The sequence below is a fragment of the Oncorhynchus clarkii genome, chromosome 17, assembly GCF_045791955.1.
Source record: "Oncorhynchus clarkii lewisi isolate Uvic-CL-2024 chromosome 17, UVic_Ocla_1.0, whole genome shotgun sequence".
Taxonomy (NCBI): Eukaryota; Metazoa; Chordata; class Actinopteri; order Salmoniformes; family Salmonidae; genus Oncorhynchus; species Oncorhynchus clarkii.
In genome coordinates this window covers 78,877,720-78,904,676 of record NC_092163.1, presented here as the reverse complement: position 1 = coordinate 78,904,676, position 26,957 = coordinate 78,877,720, and the positions used below count along the sequence as shown (strand labels likewise).

Sequence of the window (26,957 nt, the reverse complement as noted above, 5' to 3'; positions counted from 1 at the left end):
CACCAGAACCCACCAGAACCAACCAGAACCCAGCCTCAACCCCCCAGACTGACATTTTTTCCCATTCCTCCTTGCAAAACAGCTCGAGCTCAGTGAGGTTGAATGGAGAGCATTTGTGAACAGCAGTTTTCAGTTCTTTCCACAGATTCTTGATTGGATTCAGGTCTGGACTTTGACTTGGCCATTCTAACACCTAGATATGTTTATTTTTGAACCATTCCATTGTAGATTTTGCTTTATGTTTTGGATCATTGTCTTGTTGGAAGACAAATCTCCGTCCCAGTCTCAGGTCTTTTGCAGACTCCATCAGGTTTTCTTCCAGAATGGTCCTGTATTTGGCTCCATCCATCTTCCCATCAATTTTAACCATCTTCCCTGTCCCTGCTGAAGAAAAGCAGGCCCAAACCATGATGCTGCCACCACCATGTTTGACAGTGGGGATGGTGGTTCAGGGTGATGAGCTGTGTTACTTTTATGCCAAACATAACGTTTTGCATTGTTGCCAAAAAGTTCCATTTTGGATGTTTAAAGCTTGGGAAATCTTTTTTGTATCCAAATCCGACTTTAAACTTCTTCACAACAGTATCTCGGACCTGCCTGGTGTGTTCCTTGTTCTTCATGATGCTCTCTGCGCTTTTAACGGACCTCTGAGACTATCACAGTGCAGGTGCATTTATACGGAGACTTGATTACACACAGGTGGATTGTATTTATCATCATTAGTCATTTAGGTCAACATTGGATCATTCAGAGATCTTTACTGAACTTCTGGAGAGAGTTTGCTGCACTGAAAGTAAAGGGGCTGAATAATTTTGCACGCCCAATTTTTCAGTTTTTGATTTGTTAAAAAAGTTTGAAATATCCAATAAATGTCGTTCCACTTCATGATTGTGTCCCACTTGTTGTTGATTCTTCACAAAAAAATACAGTTTTATATCTTTATGTTTGAAGCCTGAAATGTGGCAAAAGGTCGCAAAGTTCAAGGGGGCCGAATACTTTCGCAAGGCACTATATATTGATGATATATGGCAGGGCGTAATAAAGTTACATATATAGTGATGATATATGGCAGGGCATTATATAGTTATATATATTGATGATATATGGCAGGGCATTATATAGTTATATATATTGATGATATATGGCAGGGCGTTATATAGTGATATACTTTTGGACTATTTGCATTGACCCCCTCTCACCCTCACCCCCATTTTTAATGTGATGCTACTCTTTGTTTATTATCTATGCATAGTCACTTTACCTACATCTACATTTGCAAAAATAGAAATTTCCCTTTTTCAGGACCCCGTCTTTCAAAGATATTTCGTAAAAATCCAAATAACTTCACAGCTCTTCATTGTAAAGGGTTTAAACACTGTTTCCCATGCTTCTTCAATGAACCATAAACAATTAATGAACAATGCACCTGTGGAACGGTCGTTAAGACACTAACAGCTTACAGACGGTAGGCAATTAAAGTCAAAGTTATGAAAACTTAGAGGCCTTTCTACTGACTCTGAAAAACACCTAAAGAAAGATGCCCAGGGTCCCTGCTCATCTGCGTGAACGTGCCTTAGTCATGCTGCGAGGAGGCATGAGGACTGCAGATGTGGCCAGGGCAATGAATTGCAATGTCCGTACTGCCTAAGACTGCGCTAGAGGGAGACAGGACGGAAAGCTGGTCGTCCTCACAGTGGCAAACCACATGTAACACCACCTGCACAGGATCGGTACACCTACACCACCTCACACCTGCGGGACAGGTACAGGATGGCAACAACTGCCCGAGTTACACCAGGAACGCACAATCCCTCCATCAGTGCTCAGACTGTCCACAATAGGCTGAAAGAGAATGGACTGAGGGCTTGTAGGCCTGTTGTAAGGCAGGTCCTCACCAGACATCACCGGCAACAACGTCGCCTATAGGCACAAACCCACCGTCGCTGGACCAGACAGGACTGACAAAAAGTGCTCTTCACCGATTAGCGGTTTTGTCATACCAGGGGTGATGGTCGGATTCGTGCTGCTTTCTGCAGGCTCATCCTGACATGACCATACAGCATGACAATACCACCAGCCATACTGCTCGTTCTGTGCGTGATTTCCTGCAAGACAGGAATGTCAGTGTTCTGCCATGGCCAGCGACGAGCCCGGATCTCAATCCCATTGAGCACGTCTGGGACCTGTTGGATTGGAGGGTGAGGGCTAGGGCCATTCCACCCCAGAAATGCCCGGGAACTTGCAGGTGCCTTGGTGGAAGAGTGAGGTAACATCTCACAGCAAGAACTGGCAAATCTGGTGCAGTCCATGAGGAAGAGATGCACTGCAGTACTTAATGCAGCTAGTGGCCACACCAGATACTGACTGTTACTTTTGATTTTGACCCCCCCCCCCCCCCCCCCCACCTTTGCTCAGGGACACATTATTACATTTCTGTCAGTCACATGTCTGTGGAACCTGTTCAGTTTATGTCTCAGTTGTTAAATCTTGTTATGTTCATACAAATATTTACACATGTTAAGTTTATTGAAAATAAACGCAGTTGACAGTGAGAGGACATTTCTTTTTTTGCCGAGGTTATTACCTTAATTCCATCGACTAACCGGTGCCCTGGCACATTGACTCTGTACCGGTACCCCCTGTATATAGCCTCCACATTGACTCTGTACCGGTACCCCCTGTATATAGCCTCCACATTGACTCTGTACCGGTACCCCCTGTATATAGCCTCCACATTGACTCTGTACCGGTACCCCCTGTATATAATCTCCACATTGACTCTGTACTGGTACCCCCTGTATATAGCCTCCACATTGACTCTGTACCGGTACCCCCTGTATATAATCTCCACATTGACTCCGTACTGGTACCCCCTGTATATAGCCTCCACATTGACTCTGTACCGTAACACCCTGTATACAGCCCCCACATTGACTCTGTACCGTAACACCCTGTATATAGCCTCCACATTGACTCTGTACCGTAACACCCTGTATATAGCCTCCACATTGACTCTGTACCGTAATACCCTGTATATAGTCTCCACATTGACTCTGTACCGTAATACCCTGTATATAACCTCCACATTGACTCTGTACCGTAATACCCTGTATATAGCCTCCACATTGACTCTGTACCGTAACACCCTGTATATAACCTCCATATTGACTCTGTACCGTAATACCCTGTATATAGCCTCCACATTGACTCTGTACCATAATACCCTGTATATAGCCTCCACATTGACTCTGTACCGTAACACCCTGTATATAGCCTCCACATTGACTCTGTACCGTAATACCCTGTATATAGCCTCCACATTGACTCTGTACCGTAACACCCTGTATATAGCCTCCACATTGACTCTGTACCGTAACACCCTGTATATAGCCTCCACATTGACTCTGTACCGTAACACCCTGTATATAGCCTCCACATTGACTCTGTACCGTAATACCTCGTATATAGCCTCCACATTGACTCTGTACCGTAATACCCTGTATATAGCCTCCACATTGACTCTGTACCGTAATACCCTCTATATAGCCTCCACATTGACTCTGCACCGTAATACCTCGTATATAGCCTCGTTACTGTTATTTTATTGTTGGTCTTTAATTATTTTTTATATTTTCTTTAGTTACTTAATAGCAAGCTAGCGATTGCTCAAATCAAATCACATCACGAGTGTAGTGAAATGCTTGTGATAGACAAGGATTCCTTCCAAACAACTCATTGTTGAATTTGCAATTTTCAACTTGTTGTTTAATGTTTAGGTCCAATGGCCGATGAGCACCGATACGTTTTCTCTATCATTTCTCTTCATTATTTATCTTCATATGTCAAGGATTAAAAAGGATTTGCCAATATAATATCGACTTGATTCATGATGACTGCTAGCTAAGATTTTGAAAGTATGATGTTGACATGATCAAAGCTACTGTAAATATAACGTGATTTGACAAGGCCAATGACCTTGAGCCTTCTTGGATGGGCACTCCTAATGTAACTCTATGGCAGCACCCAAAGGGGCTTGAATTTTCGAGCTCTACCCTTAGACTTGGCGTTGAAGTAGTGTCCCCATGAGTGACAGAACACTGAGCCAATCACGGCACAACCAGAGAACATTACCAACACCTACACCCTGTATTTTCCACTTGGCTGCCCAACCACCACAGAAAGCACTGAGCTAGGCTGAAACACCTGCATTTGTGGAGCTGCCTTTCTCATGAAAACAAAAGAGATCATGTATGTAGAGTATGTGGATTAATTAACTCAATCAAAACATATATATATATATATTTTTTTACATTGTTTGCAAACTGATATGACACATAAATCCCTAAATAACATGCAAAACAGGCAAGCCGAAAAAAAGAAGAAAAAAAAAAAAGTGGGGCTCATAACAAGTGTGTCTCTGCCCCACCTGTCCAGAATGACGGGTCGCCATTGATCTCAGTTACCAGCGGAGCAAGGTATCAAAACCGATAAGCACTGTGAAGTGTGAACACTGCACTGGAGTCCCACGGAGAGTGTAGTATGCAGCTTGCAGGATCTTTACAGTGTAGAGCGGGCAGCACTGTTAACGTGTCAACGACAGCCTACTCAAACTCTCCAAGCATCTGTCTCTCTGCTTCTCTGTTTCTTCCTTTCTCTACCTAATTTCACCACCTCTCTCCCCAAGCAGGTTCAAGTATCTTTCCCCATATTTTGATATTGTGTTTAAAAGGTTAAAACGCATCAAATCAGTGAATATTTTGACCTTGTCTGCTCGGGGACTCGATCCGACGCTTTAACCACTAGGCTACCTGTTTCCCCAAATGGTTATATACAGAGCCACAAACGTTTGCCAAAAATAATTTGGGTATAATATTGATTGATCTAGAAATTGATCAAGTTTTATGTGTTCATGTTTTTTTTTAAATGGTCGAACTGATAAACTACACAAAATAATTATCAAAGACCACTCACTTTATATAATTTACCTTCACACAATATGCTCATAGCCTGCCTCAGAGCACACAGCAAACATATCCAGTTATCACACAGTAAACACTGCAAAGTTGTCACAGTTATCACACAGTAAACTTTTCAGCAAACTCACCAGACACTCTTTTGTTGATAGTGATTCCTGAAGATGAGTTATTCCACTCCAAATTTACCGCAGGCAGCCTAATGATACAGAGCGAGAGAAACAGACTGCTGCAAGCCTTGAAAAAGCGAAGTGAGGTGAGATGTCTCCACATTGTCCCCCTTCCTCACGTTATAAACAAAGTCCGCATGCTGGTCTGGGAAGGCCACTCCTCAAATAGTCAATTACACTCCATGTTCCTGCGCTGCGCTTCCCAGCCCCTCCCGCTCTCTCGCCAAGAAAACATCCGCTTATTTCACTCATGACGCACACCGGGTGAGAACAAAGTGTTTGTGCAGGTGTATCTATTCCACTACAGTTTGGTAATATAACAACGGGCATAGACAAGTCATTTGTTTTATTCAACAAGTAATTACACCCTTCCAGTTCCAAATGATGAAAAATACAAATATTCAAAATCATATTTTTTTTTATTATAAAAATACAGGGTATAGAAAAGTTGTTTTCACCATAGGCTGTAAGGTGCATGTAGTAAAATTCAGATTTATATATATAAAAAAACATTTAGATGATTACAATTAGAAACACACAGGCAACACACCTCTCTTACTCTGAGCTCAGGCAACACACCTCTCTTACTCTGAGTTTAGACCTCAGTGGATGATCCAGAACCATAGAAACAGATTGACTAGATTCTCCATAGAATTAAAATGATTCCGCTTCTCATTCTATGTTCTACAGTTCCATCTCTATGACCAAAACTGGAGAGTCCACGAAGGTACAGACAAACATAACAGAATTCAGAATAAAATATTCCATTATCCAACTTCATAAACTTTGGATATTATTGTTATAGTATAGCATATACTTTCAATTCAATGGTGTGATGGAAAAATCAGTGGTTGGAATGGCTGGAATGAACAGGCACTGGTTTTACATTGAGTTTCAACACGGCTAGCACCCTTTTGAGTTAAAAAAAAAATGATAATAATTACAAATGTAAAAATGTCAGGATAGACTTTTGTCTATACACAATCAATAAGACGGCAGTTACACTTTTCTAGAACATTAGTAGACATTCCTTATCTCCTTGATTATACGACAACCACAAGTAAAGTATATTGTAATGACTATGACTGTAAAATATTCATAAAAAAAAAAAAAAAAAGGACAGGACTAACATTAACATTATCATGAGATGTTTCCTTTTATAATATAACACAGGCGGAGGGATATTTAGGAGTGAAAACCTTATTCTCGAGACCGTAAACAAAGTAGGCGTAGTCTTTTCCACTGTAGGAATAGAAGGCGTGAGTGATGGGAACCAACTCGATGGTTTGACGCTGTGAACAAACAGACATATTTGAGTAGATATTACTACACAGGATCAGCCTACCTCCTCATGCCTTTTGCACACAATGTATATAGACTCCCCTTTTTTCTACTGTGTTATTGACTTGTTAATTGTTTACTCCATGTGTAACTCTGTGTTGTCTGTTCACACTGCTATGCTTTATCTTGGCCAGGTCGCAGTTGCAAATGAGAACTTGTTCTCAACTAGCCTACCTGGTGAAATAAAGGTGAAATAAAATAAAATAAATAAACAGAGCCTCTATCCAGGAAGGATCTGCTATATTTATGTCAGTGCTGGCCTCTAGTGGCCGTTAAAGGTAATCACATTTTTGTTGTTGAACAGTAAATAAACGGGCCTCTATGGGCCTCAGGTGGGGCACGGCAGGAGGGGATAAGTCCTCAATAGGATGAGTACTGGACCAGGACACCAGCTATAGGCCCAGAGATAACTCACCTGTTATAGGATGAGAATTGGACCAGAACACTAGCTATAGGCCCAGAGATAACTCACCTGTTGTAGGATGAGAATTGGACCAGAACACTAGCTATAGGCCCAGAGATAACTCACCTGTTATAGGATGAGAATTGGACCAGGACACCAGCTATTGGACTAGGACACCCTCTATAGGCCCAGAGATAACTCACCTGTTGTAGGATGAGTATTGGACCAGGACACCAGCTATAGGCCCAGAGATAACTCACCTGTTGTAGGATGAGTATTGGACCAGAACACCAGCTATAGGCCCAGAGATAACTCACCTGTTGTAGGATGAGTATTGGACCAGAACACCAGCTATAGGCCCAGAGATAACTCACCTGTTGTAGGATGAGAATTGGACCAGGACACCAGCTATAGGCCCAGAGATAACTCACCGATGAGAATTGGACCAGAACAACACTAGCTATAGGCCCAGAGATAACTCACCTGTTGTAGGATGAGTATTGGACCAGGACACCAGCTATAGGCCCAGAGATAACTCACCTGTTCTAGGATGAGTATTGGACCAGGACACCAGCTATAGGCCCAGAGATAACTCACCGATGAGAATTGGACCAGAACAACACTAGCTATAGGCCCAGAGATAACTCACCTGTTCTAGGATGAGTATTGGACCAGGACACCAGCTATAGGCCCAGAGATAACTCACCTGTTGTAGGATGAGTATTGGACCAGAACACCAGCTATAGGCCCAGAGATAACTCACCTGTTGTAGGATGAGTATTGGACCAGAACACCAGCTATAGGCCCAGAGATAACTCACCTGTTGTAGGATGAGAATTGGACCAGGACACCAGCTATAGGCCCAGAGATAACTCACCTGTTGTAGGATGAGAATTGGACCAGAACACCAGCTATAGGCCCAGAGATAACTCACCGATGAGAATTGGACCAGAACAACACTAGCTATAGGCCCAGAGATAACTCACCTGTTCTAGGATGAGTATTGGACCAGGACACCAGCTATAGGCCCAGAGATAACTCACCTGTTGTAGGATGAGAATTGGACCAGAACACCAGCTATAGGCCCAGAGATAACTCACCTGTTGTAGGATGCGACAGGGAACTTGCTGTGGTGAGAACTTGCTGTGGTGTTCCTGAGACGCCTTCCTGGAGGCGTCACAGATCTCCTGGTCAGGGAAACCCACGATGGGGTACACCTGGGGGAATGAGCCCGGTAAGGTTAGAGTATGATAACATAACACCACAGTGACAGGCATGTAGCCTGGTGGGAGTTCTAGCCAACCTCTCTATCATGGTCACATAAAGATCTGGGATCAGGTTAACACATATTTACAGCCCTTCTACTCAAGGAAAATAAAATTGATATTTACCAGAATACTTTCATCAACGAAGAAGGCGTCCCCAGACACCTTCTCAAACTTCTTGAGAGGGAACTCAGGCAGCCGGTCCGGTACGAACTCAAACACGTGGTTCTTCCTGCAGGAAAATGGACCAACGGGATGCTTCTGTTTCAGTGTTTCCCCTATATTCATTTACCAGCTGCCATGATGTAATATGATGGAATCATTTGCGTCCATATTTTTTGGCTGAGACGCTCTTAAATGGATAGTCGTTAGCTCAACGACTGGAAGTCTATGGGAATAGCTAGCATGTAATTGCGCTAATCCATTGCCACCACTGCTGATATAAATCCTAAGGGAAATCCTTGCTTCTGTTGACTTAAGAGTTTGCACCATATTACAGGTTACACAAATACAGTTCTGCAGGACAATGACATGAACTGTTTGTTCAGCCCTTTATTACGACTCTCCTGTTCAGTTCAGCAGGACAATAACATGAACTGTTTGTTCAGCTTGTAATATGACTCTCCTGTTCAGTTCAGCAGGACAATGACATGAACTGTTTGTTCAGCTTGTAATATGACTCTTCAGTTCAGTTCAGCAGGACAATAACATGAACTGTTTGTTCAGCTTGTAATATGACTCTCCTGTTCAGTTCAGCAGGACAATGACATGAACTGTTTGTTCAGCTTGTAATATGAGGGCTTGTCAAATCGGAGGGCATGCTGTCCGGTCCTCTGGCAGTCTCTATGGGGGTGCCACAGGGTTCAATTCTCGGGCCGACTCTTTTCTCTGTATATATCAATGATGTTGCTCATGCTGCGGGCGATTCCCTGATCCACCTCTACGCAGACGACACCATTCTATATACTTCCGGCCCGTCCTTGGACACTGTGCTATCTAACCTCCAAACGAGCTTCAATGCCATACAACACTCCTTCCGTGGCCTCCAACTGCTCTTAAACGCTAGTAAAACCAAATGCATGCTTTTCAACCGTTCGCTGCCTGCACCCGCACGCCTGACCAGCATCACCACCCTGGATGGTTCCGACCTTGAATATGTGGACATCTATAAGTACCTAGGTGTCTGGCTAGACTGAAAACTCTCCTTCCAGACCCATATCAAACATCTCCAATCGAAAATCAAATCAAGAGTCGGCTTTCTATTCCGCAACAAAGCCTCCTTCACTCACGCCGCCAAACTTACCCTAGTAAAGCTGACTATCCTACCGATCCTCGACTTCGGCGATGTCATCTACAAAATTGCTTCCAACACTCAACTCAGCAAACTGGATGCAGTTTATCACAGTGCCATCCGTTTTGTCACTAAAGCACCTTATACCACCCACCACTGCGACTTGTATGCTCTAGTCGGCTGGCCCTCGCTACATATTCGTCGCCAGACCCACTGGCTCCAGGTCATCTACAAGTCCATGCTAGGTAAAGCTCCGCCTTATCTCAGTTCACTGGTCACGATGGCAACACCCATCCGTAGCACGCGCTCCAGCAGGTGTATCTCACTGATCATCCCTAAAGCCAACACCTCATTTGGCCGCCTTTCGTTCCAGTTCTCTGCTGCCTGTGACTGGAACGAATTGCAAAAATCGCTGAAGTTGGAGACTTTTATCTCCCTCACCAACTTCAAACATCTGCTATCTGAGCAGCTAACCGATCGCTGCAGCTGTACATAGTCTATTGGTAAATAGCCCACCCATTTTCACCTACCTCATCCCCATACTGTTTTTATTTATTTACTTTTCTGCTCTTTTGCACACCAGTATCTCTACCTGCACATGACCATCTGATCATTTATCACTCCAGTGTTAATCTGCATAATTGTAATTATTTGCCTACCTTCTCATGCCTTTTGCACACAATGTATATAGACTACCCTTTTTTCTACTGTGTTATTGACTTGTTAATTGTTTACTCCATGTGTAACTCTGTGTTGTCTGTTCACACTGCTATGCTTTATCTTGGCCAGGTCGCAGTTGCAAATGAGAACTTGTTCTCAACTAGCCTACCTGGTTAAATAAAGGTGTTCTCAACTGGCCTACCTGGTTAAATAAAGGTGTTCTCAACTAGCCTACCTGGTTAAATAAAGGTGTTCTCAACTGGCCTACCTGGATAAATAAAGGTGAAATAAAAAAAATAAAAAAATAATATGACTCTTCAGTTCAGTTCAGTTCAGCAGGACAATAACATTAACTGTTTGTTCAGCTTGTAATATGACTCTTCAGTTCAGTTCAGCAGGACAATAACATGAACTGTTTGTTCAGCTTGTAATATGACTCTTCAGTTCAGTTCAGCAGGACAATAACATGAACTGTTTGTTCAGCTTGTAATATGACTCTTCAGTTCAGTTCAGCAGGACAATAACATGAACTGTTTGTTCAGCTTGTAATATGACTCTTCAGTTCAGTTCAGCAGGACAAGAACATGAACTGTTTGTTCAGCTTGTAATATGACTCTTCAGTTCAGTTCAGCAGGACAAGAACATGAACTGTTTGTTCAGCTTGTAATATGACTCTTCAGTTCAGTTCAGCAGGACAATAACATGAACTGTTTGTTCAGCTTGTAATATGACTCTTCAGTTCAGTTCAGCAGGACAAGAACATGAACTGTTTGTTCAGCTTGTATTACGACTCTCCTGTTCAGTTCAGCAGGACAATAACATGAACTGTTTGTTCAGCTTGTATTACGACTCTCCTGTTCAGTTCAGCAGGACAATAACATGAACTGTTTGTTCAGCTTGTAATATGACTCTTCAGTTCAGTTCAGCAGGACAATAACATGAACTGTTTGTTCAGCTTGTAATACGACTCTTTGTGTTGTTAAGATCATCGTAATACCCTGACTACACCGCTCACGTTGCAAAATAAATGTAGAAATCTATATTATTCAATTATTTCACCCACACTGCTCACGCGCGCCAACGAGCGTCTGCGTTGCCAAGGGCTAAAATAGAAGTCAGTTCTATTTGTGACGCAGTTCACGCTGCAAGTCTTGCCTTTCCCATCTCCTCATTGGTTCATAGAAACAGGTGCCCACGTGCCATCTCCTCATTGGTTATACCCACGTGGGTGATAGAAAGACGAACGAGTTTGGTGGCGGTAAGACGCCTAATTTATGAAAGTTGACAATCGCAATATAAAGCCCAGAGAAGAAAAGGCCTGGAAGGAGGAGAGATGACTAGAATCGATTCGGTTGACCGTTTTATGTGTGGATTAATTGTCGGAGTAGAGGACCTTGTGCATCTCAGGTTAAATAACAACTCTATGTTTATGTCCCAGGACAAATTAGCTAGCAACAGAACGCTAGCTAAATAGGACAAATTAGCTAGCAACAGAACGCTAGCTAAATAGGACAAATTAGCTAGCAACAGAACGCTAGCTAAATAGGACAAATTAGCTAGCAAGTGTAAGCTAGCTAAATAGGACAAATTAGCTAGCAAGTGTAAGCTAGCTAAATAGGACAAATTAGCTAGCAAGTGTAAGCTAGCTAGCTAAATTGCCATAACAGTTGAATGTTTTTCGACCTGTCCCCAAATTAATGTAATTGGTTAAGAGTTTGTTTTGATATTTTAACCTGCATGTCGCGATTGCGTTTGGTGTGCGGGGACAAAATAAATGTATGCATGATGGGGCAAGATGGCGCACACGCGCAGCCGACGCATTGTGACATCTTCGGGCCGTTAAAGGACCGACGCATTGTGACATCTTCGGGCCGTTAAAGGACCGACACATTGTGACATCTTCGGGCCGTTTAAAGGACCGACGCATTGTGACATCTTCGGGCCGTTAAAGGACCGACGCATTGTGACATCTTCGGGCCGTTAAAGGACCGATACAATGTGACATCTTCGGGCCGTTTAAAGGACCGACACATTGTGACATCTTCGGGCCGTTTAAAGGACCGACACATTGTTAAAAACACTTGTAGGCTTAGGTTCCATCGGGGAAACCGGGCCCAGTTCAGTACCATGTGATGGTGAGCTGAATGAAGTGCATCAGGTTTCTGTTGCCCTGACAGGTGGGGCAGGTCTTGTGTCCGTGTCCATGGCAGAACGTGCATCTAGAGGAGAGACATCAATCAATCAATTAGCCACCAATCAATCAACAAATTAATAAATGACGTCCATGGTAAAACACACACCTGAATGAAAGAGACATTAATAAATCAATTAGCCAACCAATCAACAGGAGGTACATCTGGAGGAGAAAACTGGAACAAAGGACAGTTTTAATCATCGAAAGTCAAGTGGATATAATCAATCAATCACTAAATAAATCACTTATTGATACAATACAATTTGCAGCTTATATACTGCAGCTGTCCGTTTACTGAACATGAAATATAACGATATTACATTTCCAGGAAAATGCCTCGCTGCGGTAGACATTATCTTAAGACATTATCTTAACTAGTTTTTGATATCATGAACAGAGAGATTGTGAGTATAGCATTGTGATGAGGAAGCTCTTCTCTTGTCCTGGCACTGCAATGGTGGAACTAGCACGGACGACACAGAGCCAGTAAATTGAAGAGAAATGTACTTAATATGAATGTGATATGCGGCTGTTTTCACCTAGCGATCTTAAGATGAATGCACTAACTGTAAGTCGCTCTGGATGAGAGCTTCTGCTCAATGTAAAATATACTGTAAATGTAGGTGTCCTGCACCTCTTCCTCCCCCTCCCTTGGCAGCTGGAACATCTGTTGTTTCCGGCCCTGTTGTTACGTCCATGTCCTGTTGTCCTGCGACCATGTCCGTGGCAGAACGGACACCGCCTCTGAAACAGGGGACAGTCTATTAATACCTCTGAAACAGGGGACAGTCTATTAATACCTCTGAAACCGGGGACAGTCTATTAATACCTCTGAAACAGGGGACAGTCTATTAATGCCTCTGAAACAGGGCCAAGAGGTTTCCCTGACAACATGTCCGGACCCAAAAAACAACTCTGCACCCTGGTAGTTATAACATACGAGGTGATTCTCGGACATAGAGAGAATCTGCATTGAGAAGGCTTTTTAAGTCGGGATAGGCTTTAATTTATGTACGGAAAACCACCCCTATAACTTGCTGGTCAGGTCGCGTTGCTCAGGAAAACAACTCCTGGGCCTCCTAGACTAAAATGTCTAAAGACAAGTGAGAGAGAGGGAATGTAAATAAGGAGGGAGGAGTTGCTACTTACATTTCCCCTCCCTGCACAGTGTGTGCAGCGCGTCCTACCACAGCCGTGGCACCGGTGACACGTCTGAAACAACCACAGCAGTGGTGAGGAGCGGAACACGCACGCACGCGCACACGCACACACACACACACACAACATAGAAGGGCTAACAAATGTTTAACACAGACACACACACATGTCACACACAACAACATAATTTTGGACTCGGAAAAATTCCTAAATTATTGAAAAGCAGAGATGATGAATATTTTACTGAAAAGCAGAGATGATGTATATTTTCCTGAAAATCAGAGATGATGTATATTTTACTGAAAAGCAGAGATGATGTATATTTTCCTGAAAATCAGAGATTATGTATATTTTACTAAAAAGCAGAGTTGATGTGTTTACTAAAAAGCAGAGTTGATGTGTTTACTGAAAAGCAGAGTTGATGTATTTACTGTAAAGCAGAGTTGATGTGAAGGACGTAAGACTCTTTCCTTTCAGGAGGTAATAACGTAGACACACCTTTACAAAGGAGGAGTGAGGGACACGCACTTTCAGGATCACATCGATGTATCTCTGTGGCTGTTGCACCGGGACGTCCCACGGAGGGGGGCTCATCCCGTACTGAGGTCCGTCTACCACCTGGCCTGAGAGATCGGAGGAAGATACCTGGGATACCTCGCCTAGTTGGGATATCTCAACTAAGCGAGGGGATACCTCGTCTAGTTGCACATCTGTGTGTGTGCTCTAGTTAAGCCAACTCCGATGTCATGCGTTGTTGTGCCATACGGGTACTGTATGGGTTCAAACTGGAACTTCTCGGATATGTGTGTATTTTGTAATTGACAGCAAATACGTCAGTTTCTGACAAAACACCTTGTCTAGTTATTTAAAACAGACAAAAAGCTGTCCTGAGACAGTATGAAATTACCAGTAAATGGCTCCATCTCCCAGGCACTGGATCTGGACTCAGTATATGTCTCCAAACGATACTGCCAACAAGAGGTTTCATAAGAGATACTGCCAACAAGAGGTTTCATAAGAGATACTGCCAACAAGAGGTTTCATAAGAGATACTGCCAACAAGAGGTTTTATAAGAGACACTATCAACTCGAGGTTTCATAAGAGACACTATCAACTAGAGGTTTCATAAGAGACACTATCAACTAGAGGTTTCATAAGAGACACTACCAACAAGAGGTTTCTTAAGAGATATTATCAACTAGAGGTTTCATAAGAGACACTACCAACAAGAGGTTTCATAAGAGATATTACCAACAAGAGGTTTCATAAGAGACCAACAAGAGGTTTCATAAGAGATATTACCAACAAGAGGTGTCATAAGAGACACTACCAACAAGAGGTGTCATAAGAGACACTACCAACAAGAGGTTTCATAAGAGATACTACCAACTAGAGGTTTCATAAGAGACCAACAAGAGGTTTCATACGAGATATTACCAACAAGAGGTTTCATAAGAGACCAACAAGAGGTTTCATAAGAGATATTACCAACAAGAGGTTTCATAAGAGATAATACTAACGAGAGGTCTAGTATGAAGGGCTAGTTAGCAGACTTACCCGATACATTGTGATAGGTTGTAACTCCTTGAAGATCAGGTTTCTGGCAGGCTTGCTGCTTTTGGACCACTTGGAGCCCACAAACTTCAGGAGAGCTTCCCTAGCCACACTCTCTGACACTTGAGGTACCCTGTAGAATACATACTGTGAGGTCCAAAAGTATTGGCACCCTTGATAAAGATGAGAAAAAAAATACTGTATAAAATAAATAATACAAATAAGGAGATATATTGTATGCTCAAACAAATGAAAAAGTATATATATTATACTATTGCTCAAATAAATTGATGTTTATTAACAAGTAATATTTTTCTTTCTAAAAAAAGATATGGGTCAAATTTATTGGCACCCCTCATAATAAATCATAGCCAAGAACATTGTACTGGAATTCTACTTTTTAAAAAAAATGTATCTCAGCTTAAAGCCCCCGTGTAGTCTTTCTAAATGTATATTATTATAAATCATCACTGTGTGTCTAATAAATCACTCTGTGTGTTTATTTCCCTGGACCGCCTCTTGCCGTTGAAATGCTCAGTCTGATCGTGTGGGCGTGTTGTTACAAATGTTTCTATATTTACATACACAACCCTGATTGGCGGATAGGATTGTTTAGGCTCTTGAGCCTACCCCGCTTCCCTCTTCAAAGCAGGAGGATACATTTGCAAATAAAAGATGACTAGTCATTGGTCAGAATAATCAGATCAGACTGAGATATTATCAATCATAATCTGCTGCTGGAAAAACGTATGCGTTATGGCATTACACCCCCTGCTATATTGTGGATAAAGAGTTACCTGTCTAACATAACACAGAGGGTGTTCTTTAATGGAAGCCTCTACAACATACAGTGGATCGCGAAAGTATTCACCCCCCTTGGCATTTTTCCTATTTTGTTGCCTTACAACCTGGAATAAAAATGTATTTACACAACATGCCTACCACTTTGAAGATCCAAATGATTTTCCTTGTGAAGCAAACAAGAAATAAGAATAAAAAATAAAAATAAAACTTGCATAACTTTTCACCCCCCCAAAGTCAATACTTTGTAGACCCACCTTTTGCTTCAATTACAGCTGCAAGTCTCTTGGGGTATGTCTCTATAAGCTTGGCACATCTAGCCACTGGGATTTTTGCCCATTCTTCAAGGCAACTGCTACAGCTCCTTCAAGTTGGATGGGTTCCGCTGGTGTACAGTGATCTTTAAGTCATAGCACACATTCTCAATTGGATTGAGGTCTGGGCTTTGACTAGGCCATTCCAAGACATTTAAATGTTTCCCCTTAAAACACTTGTGTGTTGCTTTAGCAGCTTAGGGTAAATGTCCTGCTGGAAGGTGAACCTCCGTCCCAGTCTCATATCTCTAGGTTTCCCGCAAGAATTTCCCAGTATTTAGCACCATCCATCATTCCTTTAATTCTTACCAGTTTACCAGTCCTTGCCGATGAAAAACATACCCACGGCATGATGCTGCCACCACCATGCTTCACTGTGGGGATGGTGATCTCGGGGTGATGGGAGGTGTTGAGTTTGCGCCAGACATAGTGTTTTCCTTGATGGCCAAAAAGCTACATTTTAGTATCATCTAACCAGAGTACCTTCTTCCATATGTTTGGGGAGTCTCCCACATGCCTTTTGGCGAACAAACGTGTTTTCTTATTTTTTTCTTTAACAATGGCTTTTTTCTGGCCACTCTTCCGTAAAGCCCAGCTCTGTGGAGTGTACGGCTTAAAGTGGTCCTATGGACAGATACTCCAATCTCCGCTGTGGAGCTTTGCTGCTCCTTCAGGGTTATCTTTGGTCTCTTTGTTGCCTCTCTGAAACCGTTGAGTGTAGGGGGCAGTATTTTGATGTTTGGATGAAAAACGTACCCAAATGAAACTGCCTATTTCTCAGACCCAGAATCTAGAATATGCATATAATTTTCAGATTAGGATAGAAAACCCTCTCTAACGTTTCCAAAATTGTCAAAATATTGTCTGTGAGTATAACAGAAATGATATTGCAGGCAAAAACCTGAGGAAAATCCAACCCGGAAGTGCTGTTTTTCCTGAAAGCTCTCTGTTCCATTGCCTGCCTTCGCTCCATTTAAAGGGATATCAACCAGATTCATTTTCCTATGGCTTCCACATGTTGTGAACAGTCCTTAGAAATAGTTTCAGGCTTTTATTTTGAAAAATGAGCGAGAAAGATCACATCGCGTCAGTGGATGGCTGGGTGCCAGCAGCGTTTTGCATGCGCAACAGCTTGGAGCAGACATTTCTCTCTCTCCTATTGAAGAAGCTACAGTCCCAGTTAAAATATTATAGATTCTATATTGTAAAAACAACCTGAGGATTGATTATAAAAAACGTTTGACATGTTTCTACGAACTTTACGGATACTATTTGGAATTTTCGTCTGCCCGGTCGTGACCGCTCGAGCCTGTGGATTTCTGAACATAACGCGCCAACCAAATGGAGGTATTTTGGATATAAAATAATCTTTATGGAACAAAAGGAACATTTATTGTGTAACTGGGAGTCTGGTGAGTGCAAACATGCAAAGATCATCAAAGGTAAGCGATTCATTTGAATGCTTTTCTGACTTTCGTGACCAATCTACTTGGCTGCTAGCTGTTTGTAATGTTTTGTCTGCTGAGAGAGATGTCCTTACATAAACACTTGGTATGCTTTCGCCGAAAAGCTTTTTTGAAATCTGACACGCCAGGTGGATTAACAACAAGCTAAGCTGTGTTTTACTATATTGCACTTGTGATTTCATGAAAATTAAATATTTTAGTAATTTAATTTGAATTTGGCGCTCTGCAATTCAGCGGATGTTGACGTAAATGATCCCGCTAACGGGATGGGTGCATCAAGAAGTTTTAATGCCCTCGCCTGTTCCGTGACTTCTCTTGGCAGGTTTGTTGTGGTGACACATTCTTTCCATTTTTTATAATGATTTAATGGTGCTCCGTGGGATGTTCAAAGTTTATGATTTTATTCTTAACCCAACCCTGATCGGTACTTCTCCACAACTTTGTTCCGGACCTGTTTGGAGAGCTCCTTGGTCTTCATGGTGCCGCTTGCTTGGTGGTGTTCGTTGCTTAGTGGTGTTGCAGACTCTGGGGCCTTTCAGAACAGGTGTATATATACTGAGATCATGTGACAGATCATGTGACACTTAGATTGCACACAGGTGGACTTTATTTAACTAATTATGTGACTTCTGAAGGTAATTTTTTGCACCAGATCTTATTTAGGGGCTTCATAGCAAAGGGAGGAAATACAAATGCACACACCACTTCTCCGGTTTTTTGTTTGTTTGTTTGCTTCACCAATTTGGACTATTTTGTGTATGTTCATTACACGAGAGCCAAATAAAAATCTATTTAAAATTACAGGTTGAAATGCAACAAAATAGAAAAAATGCCAAGGGGGGTGAATACTTTCGCAATCTAATGTAAATGCCTGGAGTTTGCTAAACAACATTAGCTCTTGGATTGCCATGGTCAGATACAATAATGGATGACACTATAATAGATGACACTATAATAGATGACATTATATGACACTATAATTGAGCTCTGTGGCCAAGCACACCAGTGGTTGGTTTGGCGTCGAAAGTAGGATGCATATTTAGAAAATAACCTCATCCTTACTGTAAAATATGGTGGTGGATCTTTGATGTTACTGGACTATTTAGCTTCCACTGGTCCTGTGGCCCTTGTTAAGGTCAACGTACTAGGACATTTTAGGCAGAAACTTGGTTGCCTCTGCTAGGAGGCTGAAACTTGGCTGCAAGTGGATCTTCCAGCAAAACCATAACCACGAACACACATCAAAATCCACAAAGAAATGGTTAATTGACCCAGTGGCTAGATGTGCCAATTGATGCAATGGCCATCTTAGTCTCCGGACTTCAATCCCATTGAAAACCTGTTGATGTCGAAGGACATCAAGGATCTGGAAAGATTCTGTATGGAGGAATGGGCTACGATCCCTCCCAATGTGTTCTCCAATCTCGTAAAACATTTTAGAAAAAGGCTGTGACGTTATCCTCGAAAGGGGAGGGTGGCGAAGTACTGAAAACAGAAAATCTCTTTCTCTGAGTATTAGAATAAAATAATTTCCCCAAAAAGGTTGCATACAATAACTCAATATTTGTATTATTTACTTAATACAGTCTTTTTTGCTAATGTTTATCAAGGTAGTCTGGAGTGTAGTAGCAGTATGGTACTGTAGTCTGGGGGTGTAGTAGTACTGTAGTCTAAGGTGTAGTAGTACTGTAGTCTAAGGTGTAGTAGTACTGTAGTCTAAGGTGTAGTAGTACTGTAGTCTGGGGTGTAGTAGTACTGTAGTCTGGGGGTGTATTAGTACTGTAGTCTAAGGTGTAGTAGTACTGTAGTGTGAGGTGTAGTAGTACTGTAGTCTAAGGTGTAGTAGTACTGTAGTGTGAGGTGTAGTAGTACTGTAGTGTGGGGTGTAGTAGTACTGTAGTGTGGGGTGTAGTAGTACTGTAGTCTGGGGGTGTAGTAGTACTGTAGTGTGAGGTGTAGTAGTACTGTAGTCTGGGGGTGTAGTAGTACTGTAGTGAGTGGTCTAACGGTCTTCAGCTGCTGACTCTGGAGCACATGTACGATGTACAGCTCACAGCATGGTTTCAAATCCAGCACACTGCTCTTTCAGAATTATCTTTATCCAATAAACATAGAAAATACTTCTATATTAAATAGCACAGTACTGTATCTAGTCTCACCTGACGTTAGGGACGGATGCATTCCTGTCATTCTCAGGTTGAGGGTTGTAGGCAGGAGGAGGAGGGTACAGCTGGTCTCCTGTGTCTGAGAGAAATACAAGCATTTCAGTCATTCATATGAAGGCAATCATGAAGTTATTTTGGTAATTAAACTTCAACACAGACGGGGTAAACACTAGAATCTACAGCCAAGTCAATCAACTTGTCTGCTTCAGAAATGGCACCCTATTCCCAACACAGTGCATTACTTTTGGCCAGTGCCACATAGACATCTGGTAAATTGTAGTGCACTATGTAGGGAATAGGGTGCCATTTCAGACAGTTTCGATCACATTCAGTGTAGTGTTCTAAATTACAGTGTAGTGTTCTATATGACAGTGTAGTGTTTTAAAGGACAGTGTAGTGTTCTAAATGACAGTGTAGTGTTCTAAATGACAGTGTAGTGTTTTAAAGGACAGTGTAGTGTTCTAAATGACAGTGTAGTGTTCTAAATGACAGTGTAGTGTTTTAAAGGACAGTGTAGTGTTCTAAATGACAGTGTAGTGTTCTAAATGACAGTGTAGTGTTTTAAAGGACAGTGTAGTGTTCTAAATGACAGAGTAGTGTTCTAAAGGACAGTGTAGTGTTCTAAATGACCGCGTAGTGTTCTAAAGGACAGTGTAGTGTTCTAAATGACAGAGTAGTGTTCTAAATGACAGCGTAGTGTTCTAAATGACAGAGTAGTGTTCTAAAAGAAAGCGTAGTGTTCTAAATGACAGTGTAGTGTTCTAAATGACAGAGTAGTGTTTTAAAGGACAGTGTAGTGTTCTAAATGACAGAGTAGTGTTCTAAATGACAGCGTAGTGTTCTAAATGACAGAGTAGTGTTCTAAAGGAAAGCGTAGTGTTCTAAATGACAGTGTAGTGTTCTAAATGACAGAGTAGTGTTTTAAAGGACAGTGTAGTGTTCTAAATGACAGAGTAGTGTTCTAAATGAGTGTAGTGTTCTAAATGACAGTGTAGTGTTCTAAATGACAGTGTAGTGTTCTAAATGACAGTGTAGTGTTCTAAAGGACAGCGTAGTGTTCTAAATGACAGAGTAGTGTTGTAAATGAGTGTAGTGTTCTAAATGACAGTGTAGTGTTCTAAATGACAGTGTAGTGTTCTAAAGGACAGTATCGTGTTCTAAATGACAGAGTAGTGTTCTAAATGACAGAGTAGTGTTCTAAAGGACAGTGTTGTGTTCTAAATGACAGAGTAGTGTTCTAAAGGACAGTGTCGTGTTCTAAAGGACAGTGTAGTGTTCTAAAGGACAGAGTAGTGTTCTAAAGAACAGCGTAGTGTTCTAAAGGACAGTGTAGTGTTCTAAAGGACAGTGTCGTGTTCTAAATGACAGAGTAGTGTTCTAAATGACAGAGTAGTGTTCTAAAGGACAGCGTAGTGTTCTAAAGGACAGTGTAGTGTTCTAAAGGACGGTGTCGTGTTCTAAAGGACGGTGTAGTGTTCTAAAGGACAGTGTAGTGTTCTAAATGACAGATTAGTGTTCTAAAGGACAGCGTAGTGTTCAAAATGACAGAGTAGTGTTCTAAAAGACAGTGTAGTGTTCTAAAGGACAGTGTTGTGTTCTAAATGACAGAGTAGTGTTCTAAATGACAGAGTAGTGTTCTAAAGGACAGTGTAGTGTTCTAAATGACAGTGTAGTGTTCTAAAGGACAGTGTCGTGTTCTAAATGACAGAGTAGTGTTCTAAAGGACAGTGTAGTGTTCTAAATGACAGCGTAGTGTTCTAAAGGAAAGCGTAGTGTTCTAAAGGACAGTGTAGTGTTCTAAAGGACAGTGTAGTGTTCTAAAGGACAGTGTAGTGTTCTAAAGGACAGTGTCGTGTTCTAAAGGACAGTGTAGTGTTCTAAAGGACAGTGTAGTGATCTAAAGGACAGTGTAGTGTTCTAAATGACAGTGTAGTGTTCTAAATGACAGAGTAGTGTTCTAAATTAGAACACTTTTAGAACACTGAGACTCATCCCCTCCTTTGGGCTCATCGTACTTCGTCACAGTTCAGTGTGTATGTGTGTGTGTATGTGTGTGTGTCTCTCACCTCCCCCTTTGGGCTCGTCGTACCCTGTCACACAGTCCAGCCAGCCAGGAGGGGGCGCCGATGGACCCTCCTCTGGAATGTTGGGATCAAACGCCCCTGTTGATATCAGGGAAACATCTGGTTCATGTCCCAACTATCCATTAGACCACGCAACAGAAAACAACAAATTCCAATAGTACCTCCCCATTTCACTCTGTTTCAGACGGTTTCCTTTTGGTGTCTAATGAACATGACCCTGATATGAGTAGGAACAGGAGTCATTCCCGACTAATATCCGAGTCCAGGAGTGTTTCCTGACTCTAATAACCGGGGCCAGGAGTCATTCCTGACGCTATTAACCAGGGTCAGGAGTCTTTCCTGACTGTAATAACCAGGGCCAGGAGTCTTTCCTGACTCTAATAACCGAGGCCAGGAGTCATTCCTGACTCTAATAACCAAGAGTATTTCCTGACTCTAATAACCAGGGCCAGGAGTCTTTCCTGACTCTAATAACCAGGGCCAGGAGTCTTTCCTGACTCTAATAACCAGGGCCAGGAGTCTATCCTGACTCTAATAACCAGGGCCAGGAGTCTATCCTGACTCTAATAACCAGGGCCAGGAGTCTTTCCTGACTGTAATAACCAGTGCCAGGAGTCATTCCTGACTGTAACAACCAGGGCCAGATTCTTCAAAGTTCAGGTCTGGTCAGAAGAAACCGTTATGACAGAGACTCCGATGTCAAGGTTCAAAGATCAGGGGGCACTGGTTGAATTTGAACCCTGGGAGAAGAGCAGGGTTCTATTCTCCTAGAGAAGCAGTAGCTGAAGGTGTTGGATATAGGCAAGGCCCTGGTTATAGTCCAACTTAAATGTCATTATACTCTATGTTACAAGTTTAACTGAGCAGTAAACAAATGTTATAAATAATTAACCTCCAAACTCATGGCTTGTGTCCAATAGTAAAGTTTGTGTCTTAAACATAAGGGATTCAGTTCTAATAACAGCACGGTCATTCTCCTCCTTGCTAACATTCTCTCACTGTGGTTTGTCTCATTAAAACCTTCGATACAGAATTGAATAATAGAGACAAAACAAAAAGACAAATGCTCGATTGAAAACAGTCATCATTCGGGATGGTCACATCATTAGAAACTTCTCTCAGTCAGGCCAACAACATTAGCCTACATCATAACATGAGTATCTGGCAGGCCTGAGTCATGGAAATGCCATTGAAATAGAAAAACCAACCACCGGCCCAGCTGACAGGCCCAGGCCGATAGTGGTCAAGTTCCTGAGGTTCAAAGGGCAACGTAACTGTTCTGGAAAGAGACAAGAACTTCAGAGAAACGTACATCTTCCTCAACAAGGACTGTGCTGAAGCTGTGCGCCTGAAGAAGAAAAAATAACTTATCCCAGCAATGAAAGTTACCAGCGCGTGTGGGGACGTTACTTACATCCGCTATGACAGGCTCATTGTCCAAAAAGCCTGGAAGGGATGAGAGAGCCAAGCCTATGGGTTCGTAGCCTCAACCCCACAGCACGCACGCACGCACGCACACGCACGCGCACACACACACACACACACACACACACACACACACACACACACACACACACACACACACACACACACACACACACACCAACTGATTAATGGACTGCTGTATGTTATTTTTTTTGTGTTCTTTTCCATATTAAGTCTCTCTGATAAGCTACCCAAGAAAGGGATTAAAATATCCCATTTTAATATTATTAAGCCTTAGAAATAAGGTTCATGAAATCCATAACTTGCTAACATCAGATAACATTCATATATTAGAGACTCACATAGATAACTAATTTGATGATACATCAGTAGCAATACAAGGATATAACATCTATAGAAGAGACAGAAATGCTTATGGGGGAGAGTTACTGTATATTCAGAGCCACGTCCCTGTAATGCTTAGAGGAGATCTCATGTCAGGTGTTATTGAAGTGTTGTGGTTGCAGGTTCACTTGGCACATCTAAAGCCTTTTATTTTGGGGTGTTGCTATGGGCCACCAAGTGCTAACAGTCAGTATCTAAATAATATGTGTGAAATGCTTGATAGTGTATGTGATGTAAACAGAGAGGTCTACTTTCTTGACAACCTGAATATTGACTGGTTTTCATCAAGCTGTCCACTCAAGAGGAAGCTTCTTACTGTAACCAGTGCCTGTAATCTGGTTCAGGTTATTAATCAACCTACCAGGGTGTTTACAAACACTACAGGAACAAGATCATCCACATGTATCGATCACATGTTTACTAATACTGTAGACCTTTGTTCTAAACCTGTATCTGAACCCATTGGATGCAGTGATCACAATATAGTGGCTATATACAGGAAAGACAAAGTTCCAACAGCTGGGCCTATAATAGTGTATAAGAGATCATACAAAAGACTCTGCTGTGACTCTTATGTGGATGATGTTAAAAATATTTGTTGGTCTGATGTGACTAATGAGGAGCATCCAGACGCTGGTCTGATGTGATTAATGAGGAGCATCCAGACGCTGCACTTGATGACTTTATGAAATTGCTTCTTCCAATTATTGATAAACATGCACCTGTTAAGAAACGGACTGTTAGAACTGTTGAGGCTCTATGGATTGATGAGGAATTGAAGAACGGTATGGTTGAAAGAGATGGGGCAAAAGGAGTGGCTAATAAGTCTGGCTGCACATCTGACTGGCTGACTGACTGCAAATTGAGAAATGATGTGACTAAACTCAACAACAAGAAGAAGAAACTGTATTATGAAGCCAAGATCAATGATATAAAGAATGATATAAAAAAACTTTGGAGTAATTTAAATGAAATTATTGGCAGAAAAAACAATTATTCATAAGCAAACCATTTGATGTTGCAAATTATTTTAATGAATACTTCAGGCCTGGAGGGAAGCCAAAGTCATTCCTTTACCCAAGAGTCATAAAGCGGTCTTTTACTGGTTCTAACAGCAGACCTATCAGCTCACTGCCAGCTATTAGCAAACTGTTAGACAAAATTGTGTTTGACCAAATACAATTCAATTTTTCTGTAAACAAATTGACAACAGACTTTCAGCATGCTTATAGAGAAGGGCACTGAAAATGTACTGCACTGGCACAAACGACTGATGATTGGCTGAAAGAAATTGATAATAAGATGATTGTGGGAGCTGTACCTGTTAATTCCAGTGCTGCTTTTCATATAATTGACCTATAAATAACCTGTTGTTGAGACAACGTACTGTATGTTTTATGGATGTTCAACCTCTGCCATATCGCGGATTCAGAGCTATCATGAATTCAGAGCTATCTATCTAATAGAACTCAAAGGGTTTTTCTTTAATGGAAGCATCTCTAATGTCAAACATGTAAAGTGTGGTGTACCGCAGGGCAGCTCCCTAGGCCCTCTACTAGTTTATATTTTTATCAATGACCTGCCGCTGGCATTAAACAAAGCATGTGTGTCCATGTATGCTGATGATTCAACCATATACGCATCAACAACCACAGCTAATGAAGTTACTTAAACCCTTAACAAGGAGTTGCAGTCAGTTTTGGAATGGGTGGCCAGTAATAAACTGTAAACTGGATCTGAGCCTCTGTAAAGAGCATTGTATTTGGTACAAATCATTCCCTAAATTCTAGACCTCAGCTGAATCTGGTAATGAATGGTGTGGCTGTTGAAGAAGAAGTTGAGTAAATTACTTGGGTGTTACCTTAGATTGTAAACTGTCATGGTGAAAAAATACAGTGCTTTGCAAAAGCATTTTTCCTATTTTGTTAAATTACAACCTCTAATTGAAATTGAATAAAATTGTCCAAATTGGTGAAGTGAAATGAAAATAATTACGTAAAAAAAAAAAAAATTATAAACAGAAAAGTGGTGCGTGCATGATCTGTCAGATGATCTCAGTATATATATACACCTGTTCTGAAAGGCCCCAGAGTCTGCAACTGTCACGCCCTGGCCTTAGTTATCTATGTTTTCTTTATTATTTTGGTTAGGTCAGGGTGTGACATGGGGGATTTATGTGTTTTGTCTGGTCTAGGGGTTTGTATGTTTATGGTTGCCTAGATTGGTTCTCAATTAGAGGCAGGTGTTTATCGTTGTCTCTGATTGGGAACCATATTTAGGCAGCCATGTTCTTTGGGTATTTTGTGGGTGGTTGTCTTCTGTCTTTGTGTCACTGCACCAGATAGGACTGTTTCGGTTTTCACATTTATTGTTTTGTATTTTGTAGTGTTCTCGTTTATCGTCTATATTAAAGATGTTGAACACTAACCACGCTGCATTTTGCTCCTCCTCTCCTTCAACGGAAGAAAACCGTTACAGCAACACCACAAAGCAAGGGGCACCATCAAGCAAGCGGCACCATGAAGACCAAGGAGCTCTCCAAACAGGTCAGGGACACAATTGTGGAGAAGTACAGATCAGGGTTGGGTTATACAAAAATATCTGAAACTTTGAACATCCCACAGAGCACCATTAAATCCATTATTAAAAATGGAAAGAATATGGCACCACAACAAACCTGCCAAGAGAAGGCCGCCCACCAAAACTCACAGACCAGGCAAGGAGGGCATTAATCAGATGCAACAAAAAGACCAAAGTTAACCCTGAAGGAGCTGTAAAGCTCCACAGCGGAGATTGGAGTATCTGTCCATAGGACCACTTTAAGCCGTACACTTCACAGAGCTGGGCTTTACGGAAGAGTGGCCAGAAAAAAAGCCATCGCTTAAAAAATAAAATTACAAACATGTTTGGTGTTTGCCAAAAGGCATGTGGGAGACTCCCCAAACATATGGAAGAAGGTACTCTGGTTAGATGAGACTAAAATTTAGCTTTTTGGTCATCAAGGAAAACGCTATGTCTGGCACAAACCAAACACCTCTCATTACCCCGAGAACACCATCCCCACAGTGAAGTATGGTGGTTGTGGCAGCAGGTTTTTCATCGGCAGGGACTGGGAAACTGGTTAGAATTGAAGGAATTAACATTCCAAGACATTAACATGTCTTGGAATGGCCTAGTCAAAGCCCAGACCTCAATCCAATTGAGAATCTGTGGTAGGACTTAAAGATTGCTGTACACCAACGGAACCCATCCAACTTGAAGAAACTGGAGCAGTTTTGCCTTGAAGA

The 26,957-nt window shown here is 41.8% G+C and overlaps 2 protein-coding genes across 2 annotated transcripts in view; both read right to left on the bottom strand.

Annotated features, from left to right (window-relative positions):
- The window catches only part of LOC139371456 (semaphorin-3D-like), a 122,644-nt gene extending 117,354 nt beyond the window's left edge, over positions 1-5,290 (bottom strand). Inside the window, exon 1 of the mRNA XM_071111880.1 lies at positions 5,105-5,290. The gene's annotated coding sequence lies outside the window, so the exon portion shown is untranslated. The remainder of the gene's footprint in view (positions 1-5,104) is intronic.
- Positions 5,291-5,543: 253 nt separating this feature from the next.
- LOC139371457 (ssu-2 homolog, tandem duplicate 1) overlaps positions 5,544-26,957 on the bottom strand; it is a 33,518-nt gene continuing 12,104 nt past the window's right edge. Inside the window, exons 2-12 of the mRNA XM_071111883.1 lie at positions 21,823-21,918; positions 19,751-19,835; positions 15,014-15,143; positions 14,363-14,423; positions 13,954-14,078; positions 13,447-13,509; positions 12,932-13,041; positions 12,230-12,322; positions 8,279-8,384; positions 7,988-8,104; positions 5,544-6,435 (exon numbers count right to left, since the gene is read on the bottom strand). Coding sequence (XP_070967984.1) covers positions 6,301-6,435; positions 7,988-8,104; positions 8,279-8,384; positions 12,230-12,322; positions 12,932-13,041; positions 13,447-13,509; positions 13,954-14,078; positions 14,363-14,423; positions 15,014-15,143; positions 19,751-19,835; positions 21,823-21,918 — 1,121 coding nt within the window. The 3' untranslated portion in view covers positions 5,544-6,300. The remainder of the gene's footprint in view (positions 6,436-7,987; positions 8,105-8,278; positions 8,385-12,229; positions 12,323-12,931; positions 13,042-13,446; positions 13,510-13,953; positions 14,079-14,362; positions 14,424-15,013; positions 15,144-19,750; positions 19,836-21,822; positions 21,919-26,957) is intronic.